Source organism: Bufo gargarizans, chromosome 9 (assembly GCF_014858855.1).
Source record: "Bufo gargarizans isolate SCDJY-AF-19 chromosome 9, ASM1485885v1, whole genome shotgun sequence".
Lineage (NCBI taxonomy): Eukaryota > Metazoa > Chordata > Amphibia > Anura > Bufonidae > Bufo > Bufo gargarizans.
Genome location: NC_058088.1, coordinates 117,037,912 through 117,053,283, shown reverse-complemented (window position 1 = coordinate 117,053,283; position 15,372 = coordinate 117,037,912). Strand labels below are relative to the sequence as shown.

General features: G+C 45.4%; 1 protein-coding gene across 1 annotated transcript in view; it reads right to left on the bottom strand.

The window, feature by feature from the left end:
• The window catches only part of TEX11 (testis expressed 11), a 1,226,647-nt gene that overhangs the window by 483,565 nt on the left and 727,710 nt on the right, over nucleotides 1–15,372 (bottom strand). Inside the window, exon 14 of the mRNA XM_044268992.1 lies at nucleotides 6,054–6,191. Coding sequence (XP_044124927.1) covers nucleotides 6,054–6,191 — 138 coding nt within the window. The remainder of the gene's footprint in view (nucleotides 1–6,053; nucleotides 6,192–15,372) is intronic.

Here is a 15,372-nt window from a genome sequence, read left to right as displayed (position 1 = left end):
TCAGTGACGTCATCGCGCTCACCACGTGGTGAGCGCGGTGACGTCAGAACAGTTCCTGCTGAATAAAGATAGAAGGTTCTACTTTCTTCATTCAGTAGGACCTGCGTTGACGTCACTGTGCTCACCATGTGGTGAGCGCGAAGACATCACCGAAGGTCCTTTTCCAGCCAGGTCCTGCAAGAAAAAGAAGATGAGCCCAGCTGCACGATCAAGTGGATGAGGTGAGTTAATTTTATTTTTATTTTTAACCCCACAATGGACCTTTTACTTAGCATTCTGAATTAAAGAATGCTATTATTTTCCATTATAACCAAGTTATAATGGAAAATAATAAAGTAAATGGGGTCCCGGGTAACTCATCCCTCATCTTCTTAGCAACCATGCGTGAAAATCGCATTGCATCCGCACTTGCTTGCGGATGCTTGCGATTTTCACGCATCCTCATTCATTTCTATAGGGCCTGCGTTACGGGAAAAACAGAGAAGTGATATGTGAAAATCACCGCTGATCTAAACAGTCCCATTGAAGTGAATAGGTACGGATTCAGTGCGGGTGCAATGCGTTCAGCTCACACATTGCACCTGCGCAAAATTCTTGCCCATGTGAAAGGGGCCTAAGAGTACATAGGGCTGGAGGGAGTTGATAATGGAACTTAGCATATGCAACTACCTCAGTAAGTGGACATGCACATCACTATGCAGATTAAACACCAGGGAGTGCAATTGGGGGTAGCGCCATCCTGGGTAATCCAGCACACGGTCTCTTCTAGGTGAGCTCTGGTCCTTTTGTTACTCCCTCTTTGGCTTATGTGACCTTGGTGCCTACTACACCTGGTCCTTATGTTTGGTCTGTTATTTACTTTTATTTTTTACTGATTAACATACCCACTTATCGCCATGTGGGGGTGCTTTTGTTGACTACTGTCTCACCTCTATATATATGTTTCACTGCTCGTTTTCGTGGGCGGGGCACTGTTCGCAGCATTATCCTATGATTCATAGATACATTGTATTTTGACCTGTGTGCTTCCCCAGGGTGGCGCTCTTTCTTTTCTGTCCTCCGCTCTTATTTTATCTTGTTCATGGCATCATATTTACTGCTTCTATTTATGTGATTTTTTATCATGCTTCAATAAAATATATATTTTCATATCATGGTACTATGAGCTCCTTCTTCTTGTGTTTCTGTTGTACTCAGGAACTTGTACCGAGTTACCCTTTTAAAGTGTCCTTTGTGACTATATTGGGTGGGCATTCTCTCCCACTCTTCCCTGGGACACTTTAGGTCGCCCTTCTTGTTTTTCTACTTCAGTAAGTGGACATGCACATCACTATACAGATTAAACACCAGGGAGTCCAATTATAATGAAGTAAAAAGAATATCTCACAACTGGAACATTTTTTGTAACATAAAAGTGACTATTTGTTCATGCTGACTTTTTTAAGTGTTTTTTTTTTTTTTTTCCAATTTCACCCCATTTGGATTTCCCTCTACATTGTTTGCCATATTAAATGGTACTATTAGAAAATGCAACTTGTCTTATGGCTACGGCAAGGAAGGGAGTAAAAAATAAAAACATAAGGAATTAAAATAACTTTTAATGGTGGCATAACTCCGTTAAGTGGTTAATCCACCGAAATACTGTATGATCATTTATCATAATTATTATTTTTACTAGCAGAAGAAGCCAGATTTGCACGTGTATATTTCATCTATTTCATTTAATGTTTGTGTGTGTTGTTCAAAGATATCAACAGTATCCACTATAACAGTGACATCTACAGTACTCCGCCCCCTTACAGTAACATCCACAGTGCCCTCCCTTTTAACAGTGACCTCTACAGCAGCCGCCCCTTTATCAGTGACCTCCACAGTACCCCGTCTCGTTAACAGTTATTTCCACAATAACCTGCCCCCTTAACAGTGACCTCTACAGCACCCCGCCCCTTAACACTGAGCTCCATAGTGGACCATCTCCTTAAGGCCCCTTTTAACACGAACGAGTTTTCCGAGTGGGTGCAATGCGTGACGTGAACGCATAGCACCCACACTGAATCCTGACCCATTCATTTCAATGAGTCACCCTCCCTCCCACCCCTGCAGCTGACAGTTGATTTTTACCTTCATTTTTTGAATCCCCGTCAGTTGCGGAGTGGGATGGGGGCATGGCCTATCCAAGTTTGGCATGGCTTAGCTGGGCCTGGGGGTGAAGTTTTTAAGTCTGTCTTTTGACAGTGGCCTGAATTGCCACCCTACCTGCCCCCTTAACTGTGATTTCCACAGCAGTCCACACCCTTAACAGTGTCATCCACAGTGCCCTGCCCCTTTAAAGCTGACCTACAGCAATGAAGAAAAATGGCTGGTGCAAAACTGTGTGTATGTGGAGACTAATGGATTCCGAGCTTCTATTGGCTTATAAGGCCCCTTTCACACGGGCGAGTTTTCCGTGCGGTTGCGATGCGTGCGGTGAACGCATTGCACCCGCACTGAATCCTGACCCATTCATTTCTATGGGGCTGTGCACACGAGCGGTGATTTTCACGCATCACTTGTGCGTTGCGTGAAAATCGCAGCATGCTCCTCTTTGTGCGTTTTTCACGTAACGCAGGCCCTATAGAAATGAATGGGGTTGCGTGAAAATCGCATGCATCCGCAAGCAAGTGCGGATGCGGTGCGATTTTCACGCATGGGTTCTAGGTGACAGTCTATTCACTGTATTATTTTCCCTTATAACATGGTTATAAGGGAAAATAATAGCATTCTGACTACAGAATGCATAGTATAATAGTGCTGGAAGGGTTAAAAATAATAAAAAAAGTTAACTCACCTTCTCCTCTTGTTAGCGTAGATCCCGGTCTGTTCTTTAGCTGTGGGCTAAAGGACCTTTGATGACGTCAGATCACATGCTCCATCACCACGGTGATGGACCATGTGATTGGAGCATGTGATCTGACGTCACCTCAGGTCATTCAGTCCACAGCTAAAGAACAGACCGGGATCTACGCTAACAAGAGGAGAAGGTGAGTTAACTTTTTTATTATTTTTAACCCTTCCAGCACTATTATACTATGCATTCTGTAGTCAGAATGCTATTATTTTCCCTTATAACCAACCATGTTATAAGGGAAAATAATACAATCTACAGAACATCAATCCCAAGCCCGAACTTCTGTGAAGAAGTTCGGGTCTGGGTACCAAACATGCGCGACTTTTCTCACGCGAGTGCAAAACGCATGACAATGTTTTGCACTCGCGCGGAAAAATCGTGCATTTTCCCGCAACGCACCCGCCTCTTATCCGGGCAAAAAACATGACGCCCGTGTGAAAGAGGCCTAAGGGTCATATTGGCTAATTAAGTTTTTGGGAATATCTCAGGAACGGTACGTGCTAGAGAGCTGAGACCTGGTCAAAAACCTTTCCAGACACCTGATGTACCTGTGTGCCAAATTACGTGATTGTAAATGCGACGGTGTGGATACCTTTAGTGGGCATACCCACATACATACACTCAGCTTTATATATTAGATGATTATGTTTATCAATTCTATTATAATAATACTAATACTATATTAGGATAATTTAAATATTGTCTGAAACACATTAGAGTTTTCTGGTTACACAATAAATAAATAAATAACAGCATTCAACTTTACTGCATTATGTAAGTCAGATGATGAAGTGCATTTTGAGTCCTGCAGCATAAGGCCTCATGCACACGACAGTTTTTTTTCACGGCCCGCAAAAACGGGGTCCGTGGGTCCGTGATCCGTGACCGTTTTTCCGTCCGTGGGTCTTCCTTGATTTTTGGAGGATCCACGGACATGAAAAAAAAGTCATTTTGGTGTCCGCCTGGCCGTGCGGAGCCAAACGGATCCGTCCTGAATTACAATGCAAGTCAATGGGGACGGATCCGTTTGATGTTGACACAATATGGTGCCATTTCAAAGGATCCGTCCCCATTGACTTTCAATGTAAAGTCTGGAGTTCTGTTATACCATCGAATTGGAGTTTTCTCCAATCCGATGGTATATTTTAACTTGTAGCGTCCCCATCACCATGGGAACGCCTCTATGTTAGAATATACTGTCGGATATGAGCTACATCGTGAAACTCATTTCCGACAGTATATTCTAACACAGAGGCGTTCCCATGGTGATGGAGACGCTTCAGGTTAGAATATACAAAAAAACTGTGTACATGACTGTCCCCTGCTGCCTGGCAGGTGCTGCCAGGCAGCAGGGGGCAGACCCCCCCCCCTGTTTTTAACTCATTGGTGGCCAGTGGGCCCCCCCTCCCCTGTTGTTAACTCGTTGGTGGCCAGTGTGCGCACCCCCCTCCCTCCCTCCCTCTATTGTAATAATAGCATTGGGGCCAGTGTGCGCGCCCCCCCAACCCCCCCCCCTCCCTCCCTCTATTGTAATAATAGCATTGGGGCCAGTGTGCGCGCCCCCCCAACCCCTCCCTCCCTCTATTGTAATAATAGCATTGGGGCCAGTGTGCCCCCCCCCCGATCATCGGTGGCAGCGGAGTAGAAGATTCATACTTACCTGGCTGCTGGCTGCTGCGATCTCTGTGTCCGGCCGGGAGCTCCTCCTACTGGTAAGTGACAGGTCTGTGCGGCGCATTGCTGTCACTTACCAGTAGGAGGAGCTCCCGGCCGGACGCAGACATCGCAGCAGCCAGCAGCCAGGTAAGTATGAAAATCTTCTACTCCGCTGCCACCGATGATCGGGGGGGGGGGGGGTGTGCGCACACTGGCCCCAATGCTATTATTACAATAGAGGGAGGGGGGGGGGTTGGGGGGGTGCGCACACTGGCCCCAATGTATTAAAACAATAGAGGGAGGGAGGGAGGGGGGTGCGCACACTGGCCACCAACGAGTTAACAACAGGGGAGGGGGGGGGCCGCACAATGATATTCAAACTGGGGAGGGGGGGGGGTCTGCCCCCTGCTGCCTGGCAGCCCTGATCTCTTACAGGGGGATATGATAGTACAATTAACCCCTTCAGGTGCCGCACCTGATGGGGTTAATTGTACTATCATATCCCCCTGTAAGAGATCGGGTGCTGCCAGGCAGCAGGGGGCAGTCTTGTACACAGTTTGTAGTGTATTCTAACTAGAAGCGTCCCATCACCATGGGAACGCCTCTGTGTTAGAATATACTGTCGGATCTGAGTTTTCACGAAGTGAAAACTCAGCTCTGAAAAAGCTTTTATGCAGACGGATCTTCGGATCAGTCTGTATGAAACTAAAACCTACGGCCACGGATCACGGACACGGATGCCAATCTTGTGTGCATCCGTGTTCTTTCACGGACCCATTGACTTGAATGGGCCCGTGAACCGTTGGCCGTGAAAAAAATAGGACAGGTCATATTTTTTTCACGGCCAGGAAACACGGCTCACGGATGCGGCTGCCAAACGGTGCATTTTCCGATTTTTCCACGGACCCATTGAAAGTCAATGGGTCCGTGAAAAAAAACGGAAAACGGCACAACGGCCACGGATGCACACAACGGTCGTGTGCATGAGGCCTAACTGCAATCTATCACTGCACCCTGTGTTTAAGTCCCATGCAAGACTCACGGGGAGTGTATGTAGCGTCAGACCTCTGCCTCTTGTTCCCCTTCTCCACAAGCCTGCTTGAAGCCCTGCGACATGGCATCATTGCTGACATAACATCTAAAGGGCAGGGTCCAGGAGAATGAGCAGAATACCCCTTCAGATGCCAGGTTATTGATGATGTTGTGTCTACAGGGCAGAGCCTTACATTCTTTGACACTCCTCAAATGTAGACGTGATCTCAAGGGGAGAGGGGTCCAACATGGTGGAATATGACAAGTACAGGAAAATTGGGCATTACAGATAAACAGTCACTATTAGTATGTGTTGTTTCCTGTCAATGGTTGCTCAGAACTGCAAAACCGGAATCCCCCTTTAACTGTTCAGTTGAGTATAACAAAGAATAATACCTTTTATAATGTTTCTCTTAAAATCTAGATTACAACAGACAAAATACATTTATGGATAAAAGCATGACAACATGAAGCTAACCTTTAATGGCTCGTTAAGGTATAGAAAACAGGAGGCCCGATTCCTCTGAAGTTTAGCAAGATTGGGATCATTATGATTTGCAGCATAAAAACTTAGAGAATAGTTGTACCATTGCAATGCCTCAGAATAGTTTTTGGACTGTGGATTAAAACACAAATCATTTCAAGCATTATTATTTTTTAACAAAGTGTGCAGAAAATATTAACATTTAAACAATCTTTTTTAACCCCTTAAGGACCCAGCCATTTTCACCTTCCTTATCCAAGCCATTTTGAGATAGTTTTTTTCGTGACACATCAAACTTCATGTTAGTGGTAAATGTGAGTTGATATGCTTCACCTTTATTTATAAAAACAATGCAAAAATTACAGAAAATGTTGCACTTTTTTCAAAATTTTTATTTCTTTCTCACAAGAATTAAAGGAAAATGGGGTGAAATTTCAATATTTCCCTTTTTTTACAGATTTTACATTTTAATCAATTTTTAACAGCAAAACAAACCTCAACATGTGTTACCCTAATTCTGCATTTAACAGAAACACCACATATGTGGTCATAAACTGCTGTATGTGCACACCGCACGGCTCAGAAGAGAAAGAGCACCATATGCTTTTTGGAGGCAGATTTTGCTGGAATGGTTTCAGGGTGCCATGTCGCAATTGAAGAGAACCTAAAGTACCCCTAAGGTAGAAACCTTCAAAAAGTGACCCCATTTTGGAAACTATACCCCTTAGGCCTCATGCACACGGACGTTTTTTATTTTGCGGTCTGCAAAACGGGGTTCCGTTGGTCCGTGATCCGTGACCGTTTTTTCGTCCGTGGGTCTTCCTTGATTTTTGGAGGATCCACAGACATGAAAAAAAAGTCATTTTGGTGTCCGCCTGGCCGTGCGGAGCCAAACGGATCCGTCCTGAATTACAATGCAAGTCAATGGGGACGGATCCATTTGACATTGACACAATATGGTGCAATTGCAAATGGATCCGTCCCCATTGACTTTCAATGTAAAGTCCCCTCTCTCTCCCCCCCCCCCCCCGATCATTGGTGGCAGCAGAGTTCCGATCGGAGTCCCAGTTTAATCGCTGGGGCCCCGGTCGGTAACCATGGCAACCAGGACGCTACTTCAGTCCTGGTTGCCATGATTACTTAGCAATAGTAGAAGCATCATACTTACCTGCTGGCTGCTGCGATGTCTGTGTCCGGCCGGGAGCTCCTCCTACTGGTAAGTGACAGGTCTGTGCGGCGCATTGCTAAATGAACTGTCACTTACCAGTAGGAGGAGCTCCCGGCCGGACATCAGCCAGCAGTTAAGTATGATGCTTCTATTGCTAAGTAACCATGGCAACCAGTACTGCAGTAGTGTCCTGGTTGCCATGGTTACCGATCGGAGCCCCAGCGATTAAACTGGGACTCCGATCGGAACTCCGCTGCCACCAATGATGGGGGGGGGGGGAGAGAGGGGAGGCCGCACACTGGCCACCATTGTTTTTATTACTATAGAGGGAGGGAGGGGGGGCCGGGGGAGGCCGCACACTGGCCACCATTGTTCTTATTACTATAGAGGGAGGGAGGGGAGGCCGCACACTGGCCACCAATGTTCTTATTACAATAGAGGGAGGCAGGGGGGGGGCGCCGAGGGGGGCACACTGTGCCAACAATGTTATTAATACAATAGAGGGAGGGGGGGGGGCCGCACTGGCCACCAATGATATTCAAACTGGGGAGGGAGGGGGGGTCTTGCCCCCTGCTGCCTGGCAGCCCCGGATCTCTTACAGGGGGCTATGATACGCACAATTAACCCCTTCAGGTGCAGCACCAGAGGGGTTAATTGTATGGATCACAGCCCCCTGTAGGAGATCAGGTGCTGCCAGGCAGCAGGGGGCAGTCATGTACACAGTTCATTGTATATTCTAACTAGAAGCGTCCCCATCACCATGGGAACGCCTCTGTGTTAGAATATACTGTCAGCTCTGAAAAAGTTTTTATGCAGACGGATCTTCGGATCCGTCTGTATGAAAGTAACCTACGGCCACGGATCACGGACACGGATGCCAATCTTGTGTGCATCCGTGTTCTTTCACGGACCCATTGACTTGAATGGGTCAGTGAACCGTTGTCCATCAAAAAAATAGGACAGGTCATATTTTTTTGACGGGCAGGATACACGGATCACGGTCTCGGCTGCAAAACGGTGCATTTTCCGATTTTTCCATGGACCCATTGAAAGTCAATGGGTCCGCAAAAAAAAAAACTGAAAACGGCACAACGGCCACGGATGCACACAATGGTCGTGTGCATGAGGCCTTAAGGAATTTATTGAGGTTTGTACTGACCACTTTGACCCCACAGCTTTTTGGAAATCAGTATAAATAAAAGGCGACAACTCTGCCATTGTATTTTAGGTTTTGTTATTGCAGCGAACACCATGCAGGAAAAAATGAAATTTTATTTTTATTCTGCTGGTCAGTATGATTACAGCAATACTAATTTCATATAGTTTTTTTTTACGTTTTGCCACTTTTACACAAAGTATTTTTGAAAAAAAACTTGTTTTTGTGTCGCTTTTTTTAGACATTTTTTTTTCTGCCGACTGTCTTGTGAGGGGGCTTATTTTTTGGGGGTGATGAAGAATTTCATTGGTACCATTTTGGGGTACATAGTACTTTTTGACTGCTCACTGCTTTTTAACTATTTCTAAGTATACAAACAGGAAGTGGGAGGAGCCCTAGACACACACCAAGACACACGTGCAAACTAGCAGGCTACCTACAAATACCCCATGAAAACAATCCACTCCAAATATTCCAGACTGGTCTTAGAAACTTGTTTCAAGCAGTCCTGAAGGTATGGATTAATTCAATCACTTTGAAATATTCAAATCCAATACTTACTTAGAATTCCTTTCTTTTTATATGTGTGTATATATATATATATATATATATATGTACGTATGTATATATATATATATATATATATATATATATATATGTATATGATTTTTTCCTTTATATGTATTTAGGCTAAAAAAGTTTTTTGTTGAACAATATATGTTTTTATCTCTGTATATATGCATATCCATTTTCTATTAATGGTCCATTGGATTTTTTTCATTCACTCTTGCATAGTCAGTATCATGAAGCCCGATGTATTGTACATTTTGTTCTGTATATTTATCTCTACGATGCACTATGTACGCCGAATGAAAATGGGGGGGGGGAAGAGAAAGCAATTTCTCACATTGATATAGACATATGGATGTCTGTATGTCTGTGTATATACATGCTCATGCACATATGGGTGTATGTGTGTGTATGTGTCTATATAGATAAATGTTTGTGTTTTATATAAATCTTTTATATTCATTACATTTTTTTTTTTTTAAATTAAATTCCTTCATCTTATTTTCTCCTGAAGAAGAGGGCTTTAGACCCTCGAAACGCATTGAGCCACGTACCAATAAAATGATTGACCAGAAGCCACTTGTGTAGGCGTTGTTCAATTATTTACATTTCTGCATGTGATCCTGGCCGGGGGGAAAAGTAGTCCCAGGGGTCTCTGAATTGATCCGGGTCACTGCCCCCCCGTGAAGTGAGTGGATTTGATTTTATTATTCTTATTTTATAATTATCATCTGTCGACATCACCATCACAAGGATGTGTTGATAGTCTTAAACTTTTGGCTCTTTTATCAGACCTAGGTGAAGGACCTTTTATTCAAACCCAGCTTGTTATATATATATATAACTAACAACAGATTTGAATTATCATTACGTTTAGTGACTGAGGGAATTTGGCGCCTATTACGTGTTTTCTTTTTAACGGGTGTGAAGGGTTCTCCCCCCTTTTTTTCCTTTCTACACCACCTCTATCTCTTTTAACTGTTTTGACACAGTTTTTTTTTCTCACGGTGTTCATGTGATATTTGTATACAGTCAGTTGCAACAGATGTGACAACACCTAATATTTCTATTTTCTTTCTTTTTTGCATTCTTACACAATAAAAGCTACTTTTTGATTGCTTGCTATTATACTTTTTGTAAGGCAGTGTTACCAAAACATGGCTATTTTGGCACCGTTTTAAATTTTTTTATGGTGTTCACTTCACAGAGAGCATTATGTTTTTATACAGCCAGTCGTTACGGATGCAGCAATACCTAATATGTCTGGTTTAAAAAAAAAAAAAAAAAAAAATGTATTGTACATAGCATGATTATTGGTGAGATGGGGTGAGAGAGCAAGCCCCTCCCTCTGTGAACCTCCTATATGCCACAGTCAGCATTGATTGCAGCATATAGGGGGTTAATCTGCTGGCATCAGTGTTTTCACCAATGGTAGCGGATACAGCAGGGATCAACAGTGCATGTAAGGAATCGCTAGTTAACTGCAGGATGAGAATGCTTGTCCTAATGTGTTAAGCACCGGCTTGTTAGGATGAGCATTCTTGTCCTGAGTAGTGATGACCCGAACTATTCGCCGGCGAACAGTTCCCGGCGAACATAGCTTGTCCGCGCTCGCCGTGGCGGGCGAACATATGCGATGTTCGGTCTGCCCCATATACATCCTCATTGAGTAAACTTTGACCCTGTACCTCACAGTCAGCAGACACATTCCAGCCAATCAGCAGCAGACCCTCCCTCCCAGACCCTCCCACCTCCTGGACAGCATCCATTTTAGATTCATTCGGAAGCTGCATTCTCAGTGAGAGGAGGGACAGTGCTGCTGATGCTGATTTAATAGGGAAGGCGTTAGCTAGGGTATTGTTCTGTGTCCACAGACTCATCTGCTGTAAGGACAGCGTCCTGAAAGCACCCCAAAAAGCCCTTTTCAGGGCTGGTACATCAGTGTGCTTTTTAAAAAAAAATATATATATATTGCAGTTGCCTGGCTGCCTGTGTATGAGAGGCTGCAGGCTCAGTCACAGACAGCACGTGCACACCATTCATACAGGGTGTGACAGAAAATACCTTGCAGATAAAAAAAAATTATATTTAATATTTTTCTGTGATATAATCACATTTGCAAGCCCGTTTGTGTCAGGCCCACACAGACTGTACTGTGGCCACTGGCTAGGCCTCCACTCATACCGTTACAGGGTGTCATTCACTTAAATACCTTACAGATGAAAAAAATTCTATTTAAAATTTTTCTGTGATATAATCACATTTGCAAGCCCGTGTGTGTCAGGCCCACACAGACTGTATTGTGGCCTTTAGCTAGTGGCTAGGCCTCAACTCATACCGTTACAGGGTGTCACTCACTCAAATACCTTGCAGATAAAAAACATTCTATTTCAATTTTTTCTGTGATATAATCACAGTTGCAAGCACGTGTGTGTCAGGCCCACACAGACTGTACTGTGCCCAGTGCCCACCACTTATCTATAAAAAAAATGACAGACAGAGGCAGGCCACCCCGAAGGGGCCATCGTGGTCGTGGTGCTGTGATTTCCACTGGCCCTGGAATAATGCCCAGTGTTCAGAGGCCACGTACCCTGAACCCAAAAAATTTGGAGAAAATAGTTGACTCACTTACACAGGACACCCAATCTTCAACAGCTTCCGGTAAGAACCTTGACGCACCATCCTCCTCCAGCTCAGTTTTGGTCACCTGCTCTCAAGTTACCACTCTCCCGCCTACCACCACCACTACCACCACAGCCACCAAAGCTGCTTTACTTGATCCCTCAGAGGAGTTATTTACACATCAGTTGGATGAAATTAGTGATGCGCAACCATTATTGCCAGAGGATGTAGATAACAGGGATATGTCTCAGTCAGGCAGCATTACACACATGGACGTACAGTGTGATGATGATGATGATGTTGTATCCGCTGCTGCTTCCTTTGCTGAGGTGTCAGATACAAGTGAAATGGTTGATGATGACGATGTGTCCGTGGATGCTATTTGAGTGCCTGCTCGAAGAGAAGAAGAAGAGGGGGAAAGTTCAGAAGGGGAGACAGGGAGAAGGAGGAAACGAGTTGGAAGCAGGGGGAGGTCATCGCAAGGAGCTAGTGGCACAGTCAGACAGCATGTATCGGCACCCGGGGTCAGCCAAACAGCACGCCAATCAACGCATGCTGTTTCCACCACCAGAATGACGTCATTGCAAAGCTCAGCAGTGTGGCATTTTGTTCTTGTGTCTGCCTCTGACAACAGCGATGCCATTTGCAACCTGTGCCAAAAGAAACTGAATTGTGGGAAATCCAACACCCACCTAGGTACAACTGCTTTGCGAAGGCACATGATCTCACATCACAAACACCTATGGGATCAACACATGATGACGAGTAGAAGCAGCACACAAGCTCAGAGCCACCATCCTCCTCCTGGTCCAGCATCTTCAGCCACGTCAACCACTGCTGTCCTCCTTGCCCCCTCTCAACCACCAGCCACTCCGCCTCTCACCTTCAGCAGTTCCATCTCATCCGCCTACAGTCAGGTGTCTGTAAAAGAAATGTTTGAGCGTAAGAAGCCAATGTCACAGAGTCACCCCCTTGCCCGGCGTCTGACAGCTGGGTTGACGGAACTCTTAGCCCGCCAGCTTTTACCATACCAGCTGGTGGAGTCTGAGGCCTTCAAAAAATTTGTTGCTATTGGGACACCACAGTGGAAGGTACCCGGACAAATTATTTTTTTCAAAAAAGGCAATCCCAAACCTCTACTCAGTGATTGAAAAGGAAGTCATGGCATCTCTGGCATACAGTGTTGGGGCAAGGGTCCATCTGACCACTTATACCTTGTCTGCAAAGCACGGTCAGGGCAGGTATATCACCTACACTGCGCATTGGGTCAACCTGCTGACGGCTGCCAAGCATGGAATGCGTGGCTCTGCAGCGGATTTGGTGACACCACCACGACTTGCAGGCCTACTGCCACCTCCTATACTCCTCCTACTCCATCCTCTTCCATAACCTCCTCGTCTGAGTCCTCTTCTGCTGCGGCGTCTAGCTGCATATCAACTGAATCCTCCCAGCTCTCCAGGGGCTATTCCACATCCTGGATACGACAGTTTCACGCTGTCTTGGGATTGACTTGCCTGAAAGCAGAGAGTCACACCGGACCAGCACTCCTGTCCGCCCTGAATGCACAGGTGGATCAGAGGCTGACCCCGCACCAACTGGAGATCAGCAAAGTGGTGTGTGACAATGGAGGCAATTTGTTGGCGGCATTGAATTTGGGCAAGTTGTCACATGTGCCGTGCATGGCACATGTGTTGAATCTCACCGTACAATGCTTTGTGTTTAAGTATCCAGGCTTACAGGACGTCCTCAAGCAGGCCAGGAAGGTGTGTGGCCATTTCAGGTGTACCTACACGGCCATGGCGCACTTTTCAGACATTCAGCGCCGAAACAACATGCCAGTGGGGTGCGACAGCCCGACACGTTGGAATTCAACACTCCTAATGTTCGACAGCCTGTTCCAACAAGAAAAAGCCGTCAAAGAGTATTTTGTATGACCGGGGTGCTTGGACAGCCTCTGCGGAGCAGTGAATTTTTTTGCCACATTACTGGACGCTCATGCGCAATGCCTGTAGGCTCCTGCGTCCTTTTGAGGAGGTGACAAACCTAGTCAGTCGCACCGAAGGCACCATCAACGACCTCATGCCATTTGTTTTCTTCCTGGAGCGTGCCCTGCAAAGAGTGCTGGATCAGGCTGTAGATGAGCATGAAGAGGAAGAGTTGTGGTCACCATCACCACCAGAAACAGCCTTGTCATCATCGCTTGCCGGACCTGCGGCAACGCTGGAAGAGGAGTATGAAGAAGAGGAGTCAGAGGAGGAATGTGGCTTTGAGGAGGAGGAAGACAAACCAAAGCAGGCATCCCAGGGTGCTCGTTGTTGTCACCTATCTGGGACCCGTGGTGTTGTACATGGCTAGGGGGAAGAACAGACCGTCAATGACATCAGTGAGGACGAGGAACGGGAAATGAGTAGCTCGGCATCCAACCTTGTGCAAATGGAGTCTTTCATGCTGTCATGTCTGTTGAGGGACCCTCGTATAAATAGGATGAAGGAGAATGACCAGTACTGGGTGGACACACTACTAGACCCCCGGTATAAGCAGAAAGTGGTGGAAATGTTACCAAATTACCCAAAGTCGGAAAGGATGCAGCAGTTCAAAACCAAACTAAAAAATATGCTTTACACAGCTTATAAGGGGGATGTCACAGCACAACGGGAATCTAACAGGGGAAGAGGTGAAAGTAATCCTCCTCCTACCACGACCATGGCGGCAAGGACAGGACGCTTTACAGATGTGTTGTTGATGGATGACATGCAGAGCTTTTTCAGTCCTACACATCGCCACAGACCTTAGGGATCCAGCCTTAGAGAACGACTCGACCGACAGGTAGCAGACTACCTCGCCTTAACTGCAGATATCGACACTCTGAGGAGCGAAGAACCCCTTGACTACTGGGTGTGTAGGCTTGACCTGTGGCCTGAACTATCCCAGTGTGCGATAGAACTTCTGGCCTGCCCCGCTTCAAGTGTCCTGTCAGAAAGGACCTTCAGTGCAGCAGGAGGCATTGTCACTGACAAAAGAAGTCACCTCGGTCAAAAAAGTGTTGCTTACCTCTCCTTCATTAAGATGAATGAGGCATGGATCCCGAAGGGACTGACAGTGGGGGATACGTTTGACTAACAAAAGGCCTGATGACACGCTGCTGTATTTAATGTCTGCATACCGGATGACTTTCGTGAATTCTCCGCCACCAACTAGGGTTCAAGTTGCAATGTTTTAGTCACCTTTCTGCCTGGAAAACATTAATTTTTCCGGCCGATGCTACAGCAGCGGCTGCAACAATACCTAATTTTTCAGGCATGTGTACATGCCTAATTTTTCTGGCCTCTAGTGCTGCACTGTGACTGCAAAAAAAAAAAAAAGGCACATACATGTGTCAATTCCCCTTCGTGATCGGTACCTTGTTGTGGTGAAGGGGCTTGCATATCACAATCAAGCGATCATCACCTCTATGAGTGTGTTGGCAATGTTGCCACACCCCAGATAAGGCGGTTGCTTCATTATGATCAGAATAAAAGCGATCGGCTGGATAATTTTTCATAGAAAAAACCTTAATATTTATTTTATTTTTTTAAGTTGTATGAGTTTTTAATATATAAAATAAAAAAATGGCAATAAAGTCTCTTAATAGTTTATTAGAAATAATGCAGACAATTTAAAAAATCCCCATCAATTCCAATACAAAGCAAGTACAGAGCTCAGAACAAAATTTTTTCAGGATGTCGTTAATTCGACAATGATTAATCAATTCGACACACATCCCCGGATAGGGGATGTAACAGGGATTAAACTGATAG